Source organism: Bufo bufo, chromosome 1 (assembly GCF_905171765.1).
Source record: "Bufo bufo chromosome 1, aBufBuf1.1, whole genome shotgun sequence".
Classification (NCBI taxonomy): domain Eukaryota; kingdom Metazoa; phylum Chordata; class Amphibia; order Anura; family Bufonidae; genus Bufo; species Bufo bufo.
The window spans coordinates 783,646,188-783,661,795 of NC_053389.1; the positions used below are offsets into that span (position 1 = coordinate 783,646,188).

General features: G+C 45.0%; 1 protein-coding gene across 1 annotated transcript in view; it reads right to left on the reverse strand.

Annotated features, from left to right (window-relative positions):
• DSN1 (DSN1 component of MIS12 kinetochore complex) overlaps positions 1–15,608 on the reverse strand; it is a 55,405-nt gene that overhangs the window by 14,772 nt on the left and 25,025 nt on the right. Inside the window, exons 5-7 of the mRNA XM_040415829.1 lie at positions 9,262–9,349; positions 6,026–6,085; positions 3,937–4,008 (exon numbers count right to left, since the gene is read on the reverse strand). Of these exons, the coding sequence (XP_040271763.1) occupies positions 3,937–4,008; positions 6,026–6,085; positions 9,262–9,349 (220 nt within the window). The remainder of the gene's footprint in view (positions 1–3,936; positions 4,009–6,025; positions 6,086–9,261; positions 9,350–15,608) is intronic.

The window sequence follows — 15,608 nt, forward strand, 5'->3', positions numbered from 1 at the left end:
AGCGGCAGCCGCTCACAATGGGGAGGGAGGGACTCCCTCCTTCTCCACTGCGCCGGCTCAGGAGAACATGGTGCGTGCCGAGAGTGGCGCATGTCATGTTCTACTGCGATCTAGCGATATAAACGAAATCTCTATCGTTGGCCAGATTTATATCGTTTATATCGCCCACCCCTAGCCGGCGGACAAGAAAAGAACATGCTCCATATTTTTTTAAATTAAGGGACGTTTGCAGACCCATTAATTTCACGGTCGTGTGAATGTAGCCCAATGCTGAATATCCTGCAATATCCTGTGTGTCAGAGCGTTTTACCTTAGTGAAAGAGGCCACTGCTATAGGGAGGACCTCTCACTACAATGAAGGGGGGCACTTGTCTGTACAAGGTTTAAGTAGGTGGTATTTATCACATCCACATGAATGTGAGGACCCAAGGTTTTCTAGCAGAACACTGCCCAGAGTATCACACTGCCACAGCTGGCTTATCTTTTTCCCATAGTGGATCCTGGCTTATCTTTTCTCCAAGTAAGTAACGATCGAGTAAAAGATAATGTGATTCATCAGACCAGGCCACCTTCTTTCATCGCCCTATGGTCCAGCTCTGATGCTTATATGCCCATTTAGGTGACACTGACAGTGGACAAAGATCAACATGTGCACTCTGACTAGTCTGAGGGGGCACAGTCCTATATAAAGAAAGCTGCGATGCCCTGTGTGTTCTGTCATCTTTCCATCTTAAGCAGTAACTTTCAGAAATATGTGCCACAATAGATTTTGCGGGATCAGAAAAGGCAGGCTAACCTCTGCTCCTCACACACATCAATGAGCCTTGGGGTGCCCATGTAGCCCGTCCACTAGATGTGCTTACTTGTACCACTTTTGGTAGGTACTAACCGCTCAGGGGTGTGGAAATCGTATCGCCCGAGACATGCAGTTCCGGGCAGGTAGTTTGTTCAGTAGCTTAGCCCTGCTGTGGGCAAGTAGCAGGGCTGAGATGGCTTTGTTTACTGGAGCAGTGGATCGGCGACGATCTGGGCGTGGAGAGGCGTTCCCATGGTGATGGGGACGCTTGAAGTTAAAATATACCATCGGATTGGAGAAAACTCCGATCCGATGGTATATTCTAAACCCGAGGTGTTCCCATGGTGATGGGGACACACCTCTGACAGGGCGCTGCCATCTGCGGCAACTGAGGGGTTAATTGCGCGGACGGCGGCTCCCTGTCAGAGGTCGGGTGCCGGGAATGTTTCTACAATGTTTGCATTGGTGGGCAGTGCGCCCCGCCCCCTCCCCGGTATTAAAATCATTGGTGGGCAGTGCGCCCTCACCCCCCCCCTTCCCAGTATTAAAATCATTGGTGGGCAGTGCGCCCTCCATCATTGGTGGCAGCGGCAGTTCCGATCGGAGTCCCAGTCTTCTTGTAACTCACAGGTCTGTGCGGCGCATACCTATAAGCTATTGCCCACCAATGATTTTAATACCGGGGAGGGGGGTGGGGGGGGGGGGAGGGCGCACTGCCCACCAATGCAAATATTGTAGAAACATTCCCGGCACCCGACCTCTGACAGGGAGCTGCCACCCGCACAATTAACCCCGAAGGTGCCGCAGATGGCAGCGCCCTGTCAGAGGTGCGTCCCCATGAGAACGCCTCGGGTTTAGAATATACCATCGGATCAGAGTTTTCTCCAATCCGATGGTATATTTTAACTTCAAGCGTCCCCATCCCCATGGGAACGCCTCTGTGTTAGTATATACTACGATCGCGAATACTCATATCTGAAAAAGGTAATAGTATTATTTTCCGTTATAAATGGTGTTGGGCGTGGTGTAGTGACAGCGTGGGGAAGAAGAAATGACAGAGCTGGAGGGGTGGAGCAATGAAAGGTTCTGTCACGACTCCGGCTCGGGGGGAGGAGCAGTGACAGCCGTTACAGAGCCGGGGGCATTGATAGAACTCTCAACTCTGCCAGCATCCCTCAGGGACCCCCTTTCTGCAGGTGTTGTCAAACTGGGAAGGTGAGGGGGGTCCTTTCCATGCCACATCAGCAGCTAATTTGCCTAAACCACCTAGAGGTACGGGTAGTAATGTGCTAAGAACAAGAGTGTGCACTAAACTAATTGCTGTGATCACATTAAGGCCTCGTTCCCACCAGGCAGTGAGTTCCGGCCTGATTCTGTCCAGAATGCACTGCACCGCATTGCGGCTGGCTAACTATATTGTGGGGCAGGAGGGGGCGTAGTGGTCTGTTGAAGTGATTGGCACCATAACCATGCCCAACGGCTGCAATGCGATCGGCTGCACAGGATTGCAAGGCACATTATGCAAGCAGCATTTTGACCGGACCTCAGGCATAATTGTGCCTTGCGATCCCGTACATCCGATCGCCTGCGGCTGTGGCTATGGTGCCATTCACTTCAATGGATCGTCACGCCCCCTCCTGTCCCATAACATAGTGAGCCGGCCGCGATGTAGTGCATTCTGGACAGAATCATCTGGTGTGAACGAGGACTAAACTTAGAGTCATTTCACACCACAAAGACTGGAACGCAAGCCAGCCACCTCCTTGCATTAGGAAGCGTGGCAGTGCATTGAAATATGGTTTTGATTTAAAATTATTTTTTTGTATCAGGACAAGTAGATTGAGCCCCCACTTTAGTCCTTCGACAAGTATTTATTAAATTTTTTTATTTCCACACCCCTGCCGCTGCATACTGACCTGCCATTTTGGAAATGCTCTGACCCAGTCGTCTAGCCACGACAATCCGCCCATTGTCAAGCTAAGCCAGTCCCCTTCTGCATCAAGGCAGAAGGGAGCTTACTTAGCTAATGAACCAAGAAAGACAGCCCTTCATCCACATCTTTGACATACTGGGGCAGGAAGTTCCCTGCTTATGCAAGTACAAATGCAGAAGTGGAACTTCCAGAACCAAGATGAGGTCTAAAATAGGATGTTTCATGCAGCTTCAATTTATATATTATCAAAGGGGTTGTCTCACATTAGCAAATAGCATTTATCATGTAAAAAAAAAAAAAAGAATATAAGGCTCTTACTAATGTTTTGTGATTGTCAATATTGCCTCCATTGCTGGGCGGATTCATTTTTCAATCACATTATACACTGATTGTATCCAGGGGTTACGACCACCCTGCAATCCAGCAGCAGTGGCCATGCTTGCGCACTATAGGGAAAAACAAAACAAAATGCAGATCACTCCTGTGGCAGAGACCATGAGTGTGTGCATAGGCTGATGCAAGCACGACCACCACTGCTGGATTTCAGGGTTTACAATTAATCGATTCAACAAAGGAGACAATATGGACAATCACAATACATTAGTAAGTGCCTTGTATTAACTTTATCTACATGATAAATGCCATTTGCTGAAGTGAGGACCCCTTTAAATTCTATTAATTTACATTTGAAATACAAAAAAAATTATAATAATTAAGTTAAGTTAAATCGTATGCACTAAGCTACCTCTAGTGGTGTCTTTGGGCAGTGACAATCTTATCTTTTTACTTCAGGTCTGAATATGTAGATTTAAAAAGTAAGATCATGCTAAAGGCATTCAATATAAGGCCTCCTGCAGTGCACACAAACTTTTCCGTTTGAACCATTCATTTAAATGGATCAGCAAAAAAAAAAAAAAAAACGGAAGGTGTTCCGTTTGCCTTCCGTTTCTGTATTTCCGTTCAAAGATAGAACATGTCCTATTATTGTCCGCATAACGGACAAGGATAGTACAGTACTGTTCTATTAGGGGCCAGATGTTCAGTTCCACAAAAAACGGAATGCACACGGATGTCATCCATATTTTTTGCGGATCCGTGTTTTGCGGACCGCAAAATACTGAAAAAGCCATAAGGTCGTGTGAAGGATGTCTAAGACACAAGGGGTTAACATCAGTTTAAGGGATTTGCACGTTTTCATAAAACTTACCTGCTTAAGACAACAGTTTTCTCTTTGTAATCTTCAAGGAGCTCTTCCCAGCGACTGGACTCCGTAGTGAACCTGAGAACACAGAAGGCTTAGTGATGAGACTGTAATAAACGCCAATCATCTGGAATTAGTACATTGATCAAAAGGATGCAACTTCAAAAGTAGTTGTCCTGGGGTTAGAGCCTGACAGAACCAACCCGCCTGCCGCTTTATAAACAGGCTGTAAGGCAGGGAGAAGCTGTTAGTCACGGCAGCCATTGGCTCGCCAAGCACCCAGGAGATGAGGAACGGTGACAGCTACAGGGCAAGAGGTTGCTCATCCGTGTTGTATGGTCTAGTGAAGATGGCCAATTAATAGACTATCCTGTCTCTATTTCCAGCTGCTACCACCGATGCGGTCAGGAGTTTCTTAATACATTGCACAGATTCAGAGGACTTTCCTCACACTCTGTTAATTACACCAGAAAGTCTTTGAAGTTTTCCTCTTTCCAGAGACATTGTGGAGAAGAAAAGACTAATTAAAATGTTAAGTATCCTCAGTTGTATGGACGGCTTGCTCTGTACCAGAAGACTTTCCTCCGTTAAGTGTCAGAGGTGACTACACAAAGATGAAAGATTCTGAGGAATTATCTGGTTTATACTTTTCCGACACACTTCTAGTTGTTATAAGGCTACTTTCACATTAGCGGCAGCCTTCTCCGGCAGGTGAAGAGCCTGCCGGATCCGTGCTGCCGGAGGTCCGCTCCGGCCCCATTGACTATAATGTGCATGGGCCGGAGGTCCGGTGGCTGCACGGCAAACATGCCGAGAGGCGGCCGGAATAAAACTACGACAGAGAAGGCTGACGCTAATGTCAAAGTAGCCTAAGTTATCCCATATCCACAGGATAAGGGATAGCTATTAAATTGGTGGGGGTCCTACCAAAGGGGCCCAAACGATTACGAGAGCCACCCGGCAAGTCAGGCATGGGAACTGCTCCTCTATTCATTTCTATGAGAGTTCTGGAAATAAAATGACAGAATTGATGTAGAGATGAATGGAGAGGCAGTGTGCATGCTCAACGTGCAGCTCCATTCATGTGGTGTGAGGGGTAAGAGGTCACCATTCTAGGGGTTGCAGCAGTAGGACCCACACGATCTAATCGTCATTCCCTATCCCGTTGATAGGGGATAACTTGTAACAACTGGAATACCGCTTTAAAACAAGAAAACACATTCTATCTGTATAGACCATGGCTACACAGAACCCAGACACCAAGGTGCCTTGAAAATCCTTGGACAGTGCTCTGGCGACCGGGCTTTACTTTATGTCCTTCAAACATTTGGTGGCCAGGTGCTCTCTGACTAAAAGGAAAGAGGTGGCAAATTGGTTGACATCTGCCAAGACCATTGCTGGGGCGCTCTTGCTATGACCATGGGGAAAAGGGTGGCTGAAGGGAACTTATACTAGGACTAGTTGGAAGGGGCTCGCCATCAATCACTACCGGGAGGGGGCTTACAGTTAAAGGATGGATAACTTATCAACCATCCACAGGGTAGGTGAGAAGTGTCTGACTGGTCAGGATCCAACTGTTAGGACCTTCACGGATCATGAGAACGGGGTCAAGAGTCCCACATTTGAACATGCGCATTGCTACTCCATTCGGTTTCTATGGCACTGCCAAAGTCTGCCTGGATAAATTCAGTAGTCCCCTACACAATAAATGGAGCCTCAGTGCATAAGTTCAACTGCCACGCCATTGAAATCGGGGGACATGGGACCCACATTCTTGTGATCGGTGAAGGTCCCAGCCCCAATGATCAGCCACTTATCGCCAATCCTGTGAATAGGTAATATGTTGTAACTCTAAGCTACCTCTTCCAAAGTCTACGGATGAATGGGGTGGTCTACTGGCTGGTGCAGGGGTGCTTGCTGCGACTACTGGCTGAGGATGTTGTTAGGAAGAGTTTGGGACGCAACTTTTAGAAATGTAAGAGAGGGGGCACGGATACGCTAAAGAATGCTCTATTGTTACTACGGGAAGGGGAAGTCATATGTTAGACCAGGCTTTAGGATACAGAAAGATGCTATTATTGAAGTGAAAACTTACTTGGAGATATTGTCTTTGATTTCTGCCTGAGCAATCTCATATTCTTCATCTTCCATGAAACTTGTGAGAAGAGAAAAAACGGACACGTTAACATAATGTAAGCAGTGTGCCTTACAAAAAGCCTAAGGGCTCCTAACGATGAAAGACACCATTTATTTGCACTTCAGACCTAGTAAAATAACAGGTTATATATTTCCATTTCCGGGGCCATCAGCTATATTGATTTCTACTGAAAGAGAAGCCAGTTACTACCTCTCAGAGAAGACCTGCTCATTTGTTCACAGACCGGTTACGCGGATTCACTCAGACGTGTGTTTTTACAATGAAAGGAAGGTTATTTCCATGCGACAGAGTCACGAGAGGATAAAAGGTGAGGGAATACATGTGACAAAGTTGTCGGCCACATGAAAGGTAATATGGCTGACAATTATGGCAGTCAGATCCATGCTTCAGACCTTAAAGGGAATCCGTCATCAGAAAATGACTTCATGTCCCTTTTTATGTTTAACATATTTTTAAATAATTTTTGATGATGTTATTTTAAATTTTCCATGTCATTTTTTTATATTTAAACTAAAACAAACAATCCTGCAGTTTTTGCACTGGCCATCAGGGCTAATAATAGGCGCCACTTCTTGGTCTGTACAGAACACTTTACTGCAGTTATCTGTCATTCTAATGCTGCCTGTAATGATATCACCTCTGTGTATAGATAAGACAGGACCCGACATTCACAATAGGTGATATTACATCTTATCTATTCTTCCCTTGTCCAATGACCTCTGCACAGGTCACAGAGCAGCCTAGAATGAGGTCTCCTCCTGACCATTGTGCCTATGGCCCATGGGGCTGCCGTAAAGCAATTTTCTTAATGTTTTCTAAATGCTGTTAAGAACAGCTCAAGCGAGATGGCCGCCCCCATAATCAGGTTCAGGAAATAGAATTTAGAAAAAATCTACAATCAGAAAATAAAAATATTAGAAAAAAATTTGATGTGTTACTATCTAGTTTTAACATAACAGATAAATATATTGGTGACACACTGCCTTTAAAGGGGCTGTTCCATGTCACACATTGGGGGCAGTCTGATAGGTGCGGGTCCCACACCTATCTTTAGAACGGAAGTTAAGGAGGGGGCACCGCACATGCGTGGCTGCTCTCCATTCATTTCTATGAGACTGCCGAAAATAGCAGTGCGCTTCCTACCCATTTCAATGGGACTTCAGAAAATAGTGGAGTGCGCTGCTTAGCTAGTTTTGAACCTTAGATAAAAATGAATGGAGGACGGCCATGTGTTCGCAGTGCGCCCTCCTTCACTTTGCGGGCTCCGTTCTAAAGATAGGTGCGGGTTCCAGAGGTGGGACCTGCATCCTTCAGACAATGGGGGCATATTCTAGCAATATGCCCCCATGTACGAGATGACACCTCCCCTCCTCTAATAGATAAGTAATACTTTATTATTTTATGTCATTTTCCACCATTGACCTGTTTTTTTGGTTGTTTACGGACAACCCCTGGACGAAACATCCAACCAGGACATACATTTGAATTGCAACTAGTTCAACATGCAATTCCGTGGAAATCCACAGCATTTTTAGGCATCATGTGGATGAGATTTGTTATCAGTTCCAATTTGCCGATACTGGAAAATGCTGTGGATTTCACACACCTGGTGAACATTCTTAAAGGGGTTGTCCACTTTTTACTATTGAAGACCTATCCTCAGGACAGCTCATCAATATAGAAGCCGCCCCATAGAAGTGAACGGGGACGCCATACTTGTAATTACACTGCTCACCACTGCGGCGAGCAGGTAAACAGAGCAGAGGAGTCAGTGCTTGTATGAGAGTTGCTTTCTCTTCTAACAGTCGACCGGGGGGGGGTGCCCCCCCTATCTGATATCGAAGGCCTATCCTGAGGATAGGTCATCAGTAGTAAAAAGCGGAAAACCCCTTTAAAGTCTCAGCAGAGCGCTGTCCTTCTTCCATTCACGACCTTCTCCACTCTCCCTGAACCATGTGATGCTTAAAAGGCAAAGGACACCTTTAGAGCATTTTTTGAATCAATATAGCTAAACTCTTAAAGGGGTTGTTATAAACTGGAGATCTCTCAAAGGTTGATACCGTTTAATGGCCAACTGAAAAGATGACTACAAAACTGGAAGCCCTTGAGAGTACTCGGGTTTCTTTCTCGGGCATGTTGTAACGGTATCTGAAGTTTCACATATGTATACACAAAAACACATGTAATAGCGAGGTAGGTATATATCCAGTACAGGAATGTGATGAACCCAGCAATTCTGCGGGTCAAATTAATTAAGAGATGTAGAAGGTCAAAAATCTATGTGGCACATTCATTACTGATCTGAGGGTCATGAGCTTGTACTCTTTTCTGTCCTTCTTAAGATTTGAAATTCCCTTCTAAAGGGGTCGTCTCACTTCAGCAAATGACATTTGTCATGTAGAGAAAATGAATATAAGGCACTTAACGAATGTATTTTTATTGTCCATATTGCCTCCTGTGCTGGCCGGATTCATTTTTCCATCACATTATACACTGCTCGTTTCCATGGTTATGACCACCCTGCAATCCATCAGCAGTTGTCGTGCTTGCACACTATAGGAAAAAACGCCAGCCTCTCTGGTGGCTGAGGCCGTGGGAGCTCCCATCCCTACCACCTCATATCAGTGCTGCTGTGGTGGCCGTAAGCCCCGCAAACATCCCCTGTATAATGCGATAGAAAAATGAATCCAGCCAGCAAAGGAGGCAATATGGACAATCACAATACATTAGTAAGGGGCTTGTATTAACTTTGTATAATAAATGCCATCTGGGGCAGTAAGACAACCCCTTTAACATCAAGAGTTTCCTGTTTCATCTTTGTGCAGTGCAAAGATATGTCCTAAAGATAGGTCACCAACATCAGATCGGCAGGGGTCTGACTCCCGGGACCCTGGCCGATCAGTTGTTTGAAGCTGTAGAGGAAAAACTGTTGAATATTCTTAATTAAGACGAAGTGAAGAAATGAGTTTAGGCCCACAAGGAGTAGAAAGGTGTCCATAGCCTTTAATTTCTCCTGTGGTAAAACTGCAATACTGCTAGATTTTTACATAGATTAAAGCTGATTAAAGAAGGTCCCTGCAGTGCGACACCACGATTCCCTTTATCTAAAAGGAACTTAAACATCTCTAAAAGTCTGGACCAACTTTTAATTGTCCAACACCCACAGTATTCACCTGGTCAGCTTCGCCGTACATCTTTGAAAAGTTCCATCGCGGGATAATCGTTCAATGAAACGTTTAAATTTCTCTTTCACCGACATGGCTGCAAGATGAAAATAATAGTCAATCACAAGTCCGATAAACAGCGTGCATCCATCGCCCTACACAGCGAATGCAACGTGAACTCGCCCCATGTTCATGGTTCGTTTGCAAAGGTGGTCGCCTTGGACAACGATGCACCAAATAGACTGACCGATTTCTGCCATGATCTGTGGCCTAGTCTGCGTCACCATAGAAGAAATGCAGCTCTACTGTTTCAGCTATAGCACCAGACACAGACTAACAGTGGATATTCGCCATGTGTCAAGTTAAGGAAATCAGAGGGTGAGAAGTCACCTAATTGATTCCAGCAAGCCGAAAACTGGCCATAAACACTAGATGTATGTCGGCAGAACTCGATGATTTAGGTAGGATTACCAGCCCATCTAATCTGCTCTCGGGGAGGAGGGCCCCATACACATGTCAGGGAGAGAAGGCTGGAACAGCTGGATTTCAACTGCCCGACACACGTCTGATAGGCGGCGTATCGCCCCTCTCCAATTCAAAACATTTTACTACTCGGCCAAATGTGCACGTGTAAGGCCGGGTTCACATCACAGTTTATTTTTCCGTTCTTCTGATCCATCAGAACAGAAAACTAAAGAAAACAACGGATTCTGTATTTTAAAGAGGACCTTTCATGGGTCCAGACATTATAAACTAAGTATCAGGATATGTAGGGCATAGTGCAGGGATCTTACTGCACTTAATATTTTTTCTGGGCGCCGCTCCGCTCGCCCGCTGTGGCCCCCGTTAAATTCTCCCGCCTGGTATGCTAATTTTAGTATCGGAACAGGGAGGAGGAGACTGCCCGGTTTCTCAATGTTGCGCTGTCCAATCCCAGCGGAGAGCGTCATAGCCAGGGAGAAGGAGACACCCACAGAAAAAAACTCAGTCTCCTCCTCCCTGTTTTGATACTAAAATTAGCATACCAGGCGGGAGAATTTAACGGGGGCCACAGCGGGCGAACGGAGTGGAACCCAGAACAAAATATTAAGTGCAGTAAGATCCCTGCACTATGCCCTACATATCCTGATACTTAGTTTATAATGTCTGGACCCATGAAAGGACCCCTTTAACCACCTCAGCCCCCTGTGCTTAAACACCCTTAATGACCAGGCCACTTTTTACACTTCTGACCTACACTACTTTAACCGTTTATTGCTCGGTCATGCAACTTACCACCCAAATGAATTTTACCTCCTTTTCTTCTCACTAATAGAGCTTTCATTTGGTGGTATTTCATTGCTGCTGACATTTTTACTTTTTTTGTTATTAATCGAAATTTAACGATTTTTTTGCAAAAAAATGACATTTTTCACTTTCAGTTGTAAAATTTTGCAAAAAAAAACGACATCCATATATAAATTTTTCTCTAAATTTATTGTTCTACATGTCTTTGATAAAAAAAAAATGTTTGGGTAAAAAAAAAAAATGGTTTCGGTAAAAGTTATAGCGTTTACAAACTATGGTACAAAAATGTGAATTTCCGCTTTTTGAAGCAGCTCTGACTTTCTGAGCACCTGTCATGTTTCCTGATCTATAATTGTATTAGTGTCACCTTAGCTCGCCCTCCACCCAAAACGCAGTGTTTGCCCGATCAGACCGGCTCCACAAAATTCGGCCCCTCATAGACCACTTCAACCAGAAATTTGCAGATTTGTATACCCCCGAGCAAAACATCTGCATAGACGAGTCCCTAATACATTTTACCGGGCGCCTTGGCTTCAAACAATACATCCCAAGCAAGCGTGCCCGGTATGGGGTCAAATTGTATAAGCTCTGTGAAAGGGCCACAGGCTATACCCACAAATTTCGGATCTATGAGGGAAAAGATCAGACCCTGGAGCCGGTCGGTTGCCCTGACTACCTGGGGAGCAGTGGGAAGACAGTCTGGGACTTGGTGTCACCCTTATTTGGCAAGGGGTACCATCTTTATGTGGACAATTTTTACACAAGTGTGCCCCTCTTCAGGCATTTGTTCCTAGAACAGATTGGCGCCTGTGGCACCGTGCGACCTAGTCGCGTGGGCTTCCCCCAACGGCTCGTTACCACCCGTCTTGCAAGGGGGGAGAGGGCTGCCTTGTGTAACCAAGAACTGCTCGCGGTGAAATGGAGAGACAAGCGTGACGTTTACATGCTCTCCTCCATTCACGCAGACACGACAATCCAAATTGAAAGGACAAGCCGTGTCATTGAAAAGCCCCTCTGTGTCCACGACTATAATTTGCTCATGGGAGGGGTGGACTTCAATGACCAGATGTTGGCTCCCTATTTAGTTTCCCGACGCACCAGACGCTGGTATAAGAAGATGTCTGTATATTTAATTCAATTGGCTGCATATAATAGTTTTGTTCTCTACAATAAGGCTGGGAGAACACGATCCTTCCTCAAATTTCAGGAAGAGATCATCGAGAACCTCCTGTATCAAGGAGGTTCCGTGGCCCCAACCACCAGTGTAGTGAGCCGTCTACACGAGCGACATTTCCCCAGTGTCGTTCCTGGTACCTCAACCCAACCGCCACCCTGAAAAAAATGTCGTGTCTGTAGCAGGAGTGGAACAAGGTGTGACACCCGCTATTTCTGTCCTGACTGCCCTGACCACCCTGCCCTATGCTTAGGAGAGTGTTTCCGGAAGTACCACACACAGGTACACTTAGCATAGGGATTGCATCTCACAGGACAGGCACACAGGGCTATTAGGTCCCTTTTTCTCACAGCTGCTGCAAACCTCTCCTTTCACCTGGGATAAAGTGCATAACGTACTTCGCCACATCTGTGGGCGATTTGCGCTTTGCACATTGTCCCATGGGGAAGGAGAGGTGAAAAAAAAATCATTGGTAAGTATAAAAGTTAACGTTCAGTTCAATAAAGTTTATATGTTATGTACAAAAGTTATTATTAAGTTAATAAATTTATTGCGTTGCGGCCTGGTTTTTTCTTTTTTTTTTTTTTACCTTCCAGGTGGACCAACCGATCGACTAGCTGCAGCACTGATGTGCATTCTGACAGAAGCATTGCGCTGCTGTCAGATTACACGCAAGTCGGTGTATGCGGCGCTGCAAGACGAGATTTCTCCTCTGCAGTAAAAGATACGTTTGCCGAGGCATATGAGCTGAGGAGGTGGCGGTGTTCATATACTTTGGCAAACACTTTGTATATAAAAAAAAATTAAAAAAATCCCGGCAATGATTTATTCATTCACATCGATTGATGTGAATGGAGAAATCGGGTTTGCCAGGGCATACGAGCTAAGTGGGTATGGATGTTGGGCGGAGCTCCTATGTCCTGGCAGACGCCTTTCCCCTCCATTTTTTTTTCTTGGCAGAGATTTTTTCATCCACATTGATCGATGCGAATGAAGAAATCTGTGCCGTTCATTTTTTCTTTCAGCCCAGAGGCTGAACGGAAAAAAAAAATATCATTACCCGTATGCTCAATATAAGGAGAATAGCAGAAACTCCTAATGCTGGGCATACATGTAATGATTGCGGAGACCCTCAAATGCCAGGGCAGTACAAACACTTCACAAATGACCCCATTTTGGAAAGAAGACACCCCAAGGTATTCGCTGAGGGGCATATTGAGTCCATGAAAGATTGAAATTTTTGCCTCAAGTTAGCGGAAAGGGAGACTTTGTGCGAAAAAACAAAAAAAAAAACAATTTCCGCTAACTTGTGCCAAAAAAATAAAAAATTCTAGGAACTCGCCATGCCCCTCATTGAATACCTTGGGGTGTCTTCTTTCCAAAATGGGGTCACATGTGGGGTATTTATACTGCCCTGGCATTTTAGGGGCCCCAAAGCGTGAGAAGAAGTCTGGTATCCAAATGTCTAAAAATGCCCTCCTAAAAGGAATGTGGGCCCCTTTGCGCATCTAGGCTGCAAAAAAGTGTCACACATGTGGTATCTCTGTACTCAGGAGAAGTTGGGCAATGTGTTTTGGGGTGTCATTTTACATATACCCATGCTGGGTGAGATAAATATCTTGGTCAAATGCCAACTTTGTATAAAAAAATGGGAAAAGTTGTCTTTTGCCAAGATATTTCTCTCACCCAGCATAGGTATATGAAAAATGACACCCCAAAACACATTGCCCAACTTCTCCTGAGTACGGAGATACCGCATGTGTGACACTTTTTTGCAGCCTAGGTGGGCAAAGGGGCCCACATTCCAAAGAGCACCTTTCGGATTTCACCGGCCATTTTTTACAGATTTTGATTTCAAACTACTTACCACACATTCTGGCCCCTAGAATGCCAGGGCAGTATAACTACCCCACAAGTGACCCCATTTTGGAAAGAAGACACCCCAAGGTATTCCGTGAGGGGCATGGCGAGTTCCTAGAATTTTTTATTTTTTGTCACAAGTTAGCGGAAAATGATGATTTTTTTTTTTTCTTACAAAGTCTCATATTCCACTAACTTGTGACAAAAAATAAAAACTTCCATGAACTCACTATGCCCATCAGCGAATACCTTGGGGTGTCTTCTTTCCAAAATGGGGTCACTTGTGGGGTAGTTATACTGCCCTGGCATTCTAGGGGCCAGAATGTGTGGTAAGGAGTTTGAAATCAAATTCTGTAAAAAATGACCTATGAAATCCGAAAGGTGCTCTTTGGAATATGGGCCCCTTTGCCCACCTAGGCTGCAAAAAAGTGTCACACATGTGGTATCGCCGTACTCAGGAGAAGTTGGGGAATGTGTTTTGGGGTGTCATTTTACATATACCCATGCTGGGTGAGAGAAATATCTTGGTCAAATGCCAACTTTGTATAAAAAAAAATGGGAAAAGTTGTCTTTTGCCAAGATATTTCTCTCACCCAGCATGGGTATATGTAAAATGACACCCCAAAACACATTCCCCAACTTCTCCTGAATACGGCGATACCACATGTGTGACACTTTTTTGCAGCCTAGGTGGGCAAAGGGGCCCATATTCCAAAGAGCACCTTTAGGATTTCACAGGTCATTTACCTACTTACCACACATTAGGGCCCCTGGAAAATGCCAGGGCAGTATAACTACCCCACAAGTGACCACATTTTGGAAAGAAGACACCCCAAGGTATTCCGTGAGGGGCATGGCGAGTTCCTAGAATTTTTTTATTTTTTGTCACAAGTTAGTGGAAAATGATGATTTTTTTTTTTTTTTCAGACAAAGTCTCATATTCCACTAACTTGTGACAAAAAATAAAAACTTCCATGAACTCACTATGCCCATCAGCGAATACCTTGGGGTGTCTTCTTTCCAAAATAGGGTCACTTGTGGGGTAGTTATACTGCCCTGGCATTTTAGGGGCCAGAATGTGTGGTAAGTAGTTTGAAATCAAAATGTGTAAAAAATGGCCGGTGAAATCCGAAAGGTGCTCTTTGGAATGTGGGCCCCTTTGCCCACCTAGGCTGCAAAAAAGTGTCACACATGTGGTATCGCCGTACTCAGGAGAAGTTGGGTAATGTGTTTTGGGGTGTCATTTTTCGTATACCTATGCGTATATGCGTCCAGGAGGAATCAATCAACCACCTCCAGGACGCGTCGCTGTGTTCGGCGGTCCGGAGGTGGTTAAAGGGGTCGTCTCACTTCAGCAGATGGAATTTATCATCTAGAGAAAGTTAATACAAGGCACTTACTAATGTAATGTGATTGTCCATATTGCTTCCTTTGCTGGCTGGATTCATTTTACCATCACATTATACACTGCTCGTAGCCACGGTTATGACCACCCTGTGATCGAGAAGTGGTGCTCGTGCTTGCACACTATAAGAAAAAGTGACAGCCTATGCCCACTCCCACGGTCCCAGCCACGAGAGAGGTTGCTGCCTTTTACTATAGTGTGCAAGCATGGCCACCACTGCTGGATTCCAGGGTGGTCGTAACCATGGAAATGAGCAGTGTATAATGTGATGGAAAAATTAAGACAGCAAAGGAGGCAATATGGACAATCACAATACATTAGTAAGTGCCTTGTAATTACTTTATCTACATGATAAATGCCATTTGCTGAAGAGAGACAACCCCTTTAAAGAGGACCTGTCGCCACTCCTGACATGCCTGTTTTAATAGCTTCATGCATTCCCAGTGTAAGGCCTCATGCACACGACCGTTTTTTTTTAAGGTCCGCAAAAACGGGGTCCGTAGGTCTTGGAGGATCCACGGACATGAAAATTGAAAAAAAAATCTAAGTCAAGTTTGCCATTGAAATGATAGGAAAAAACGTACACGGATCACGGACACAGATCACGGACGACAATCTTGTGTGAATGCG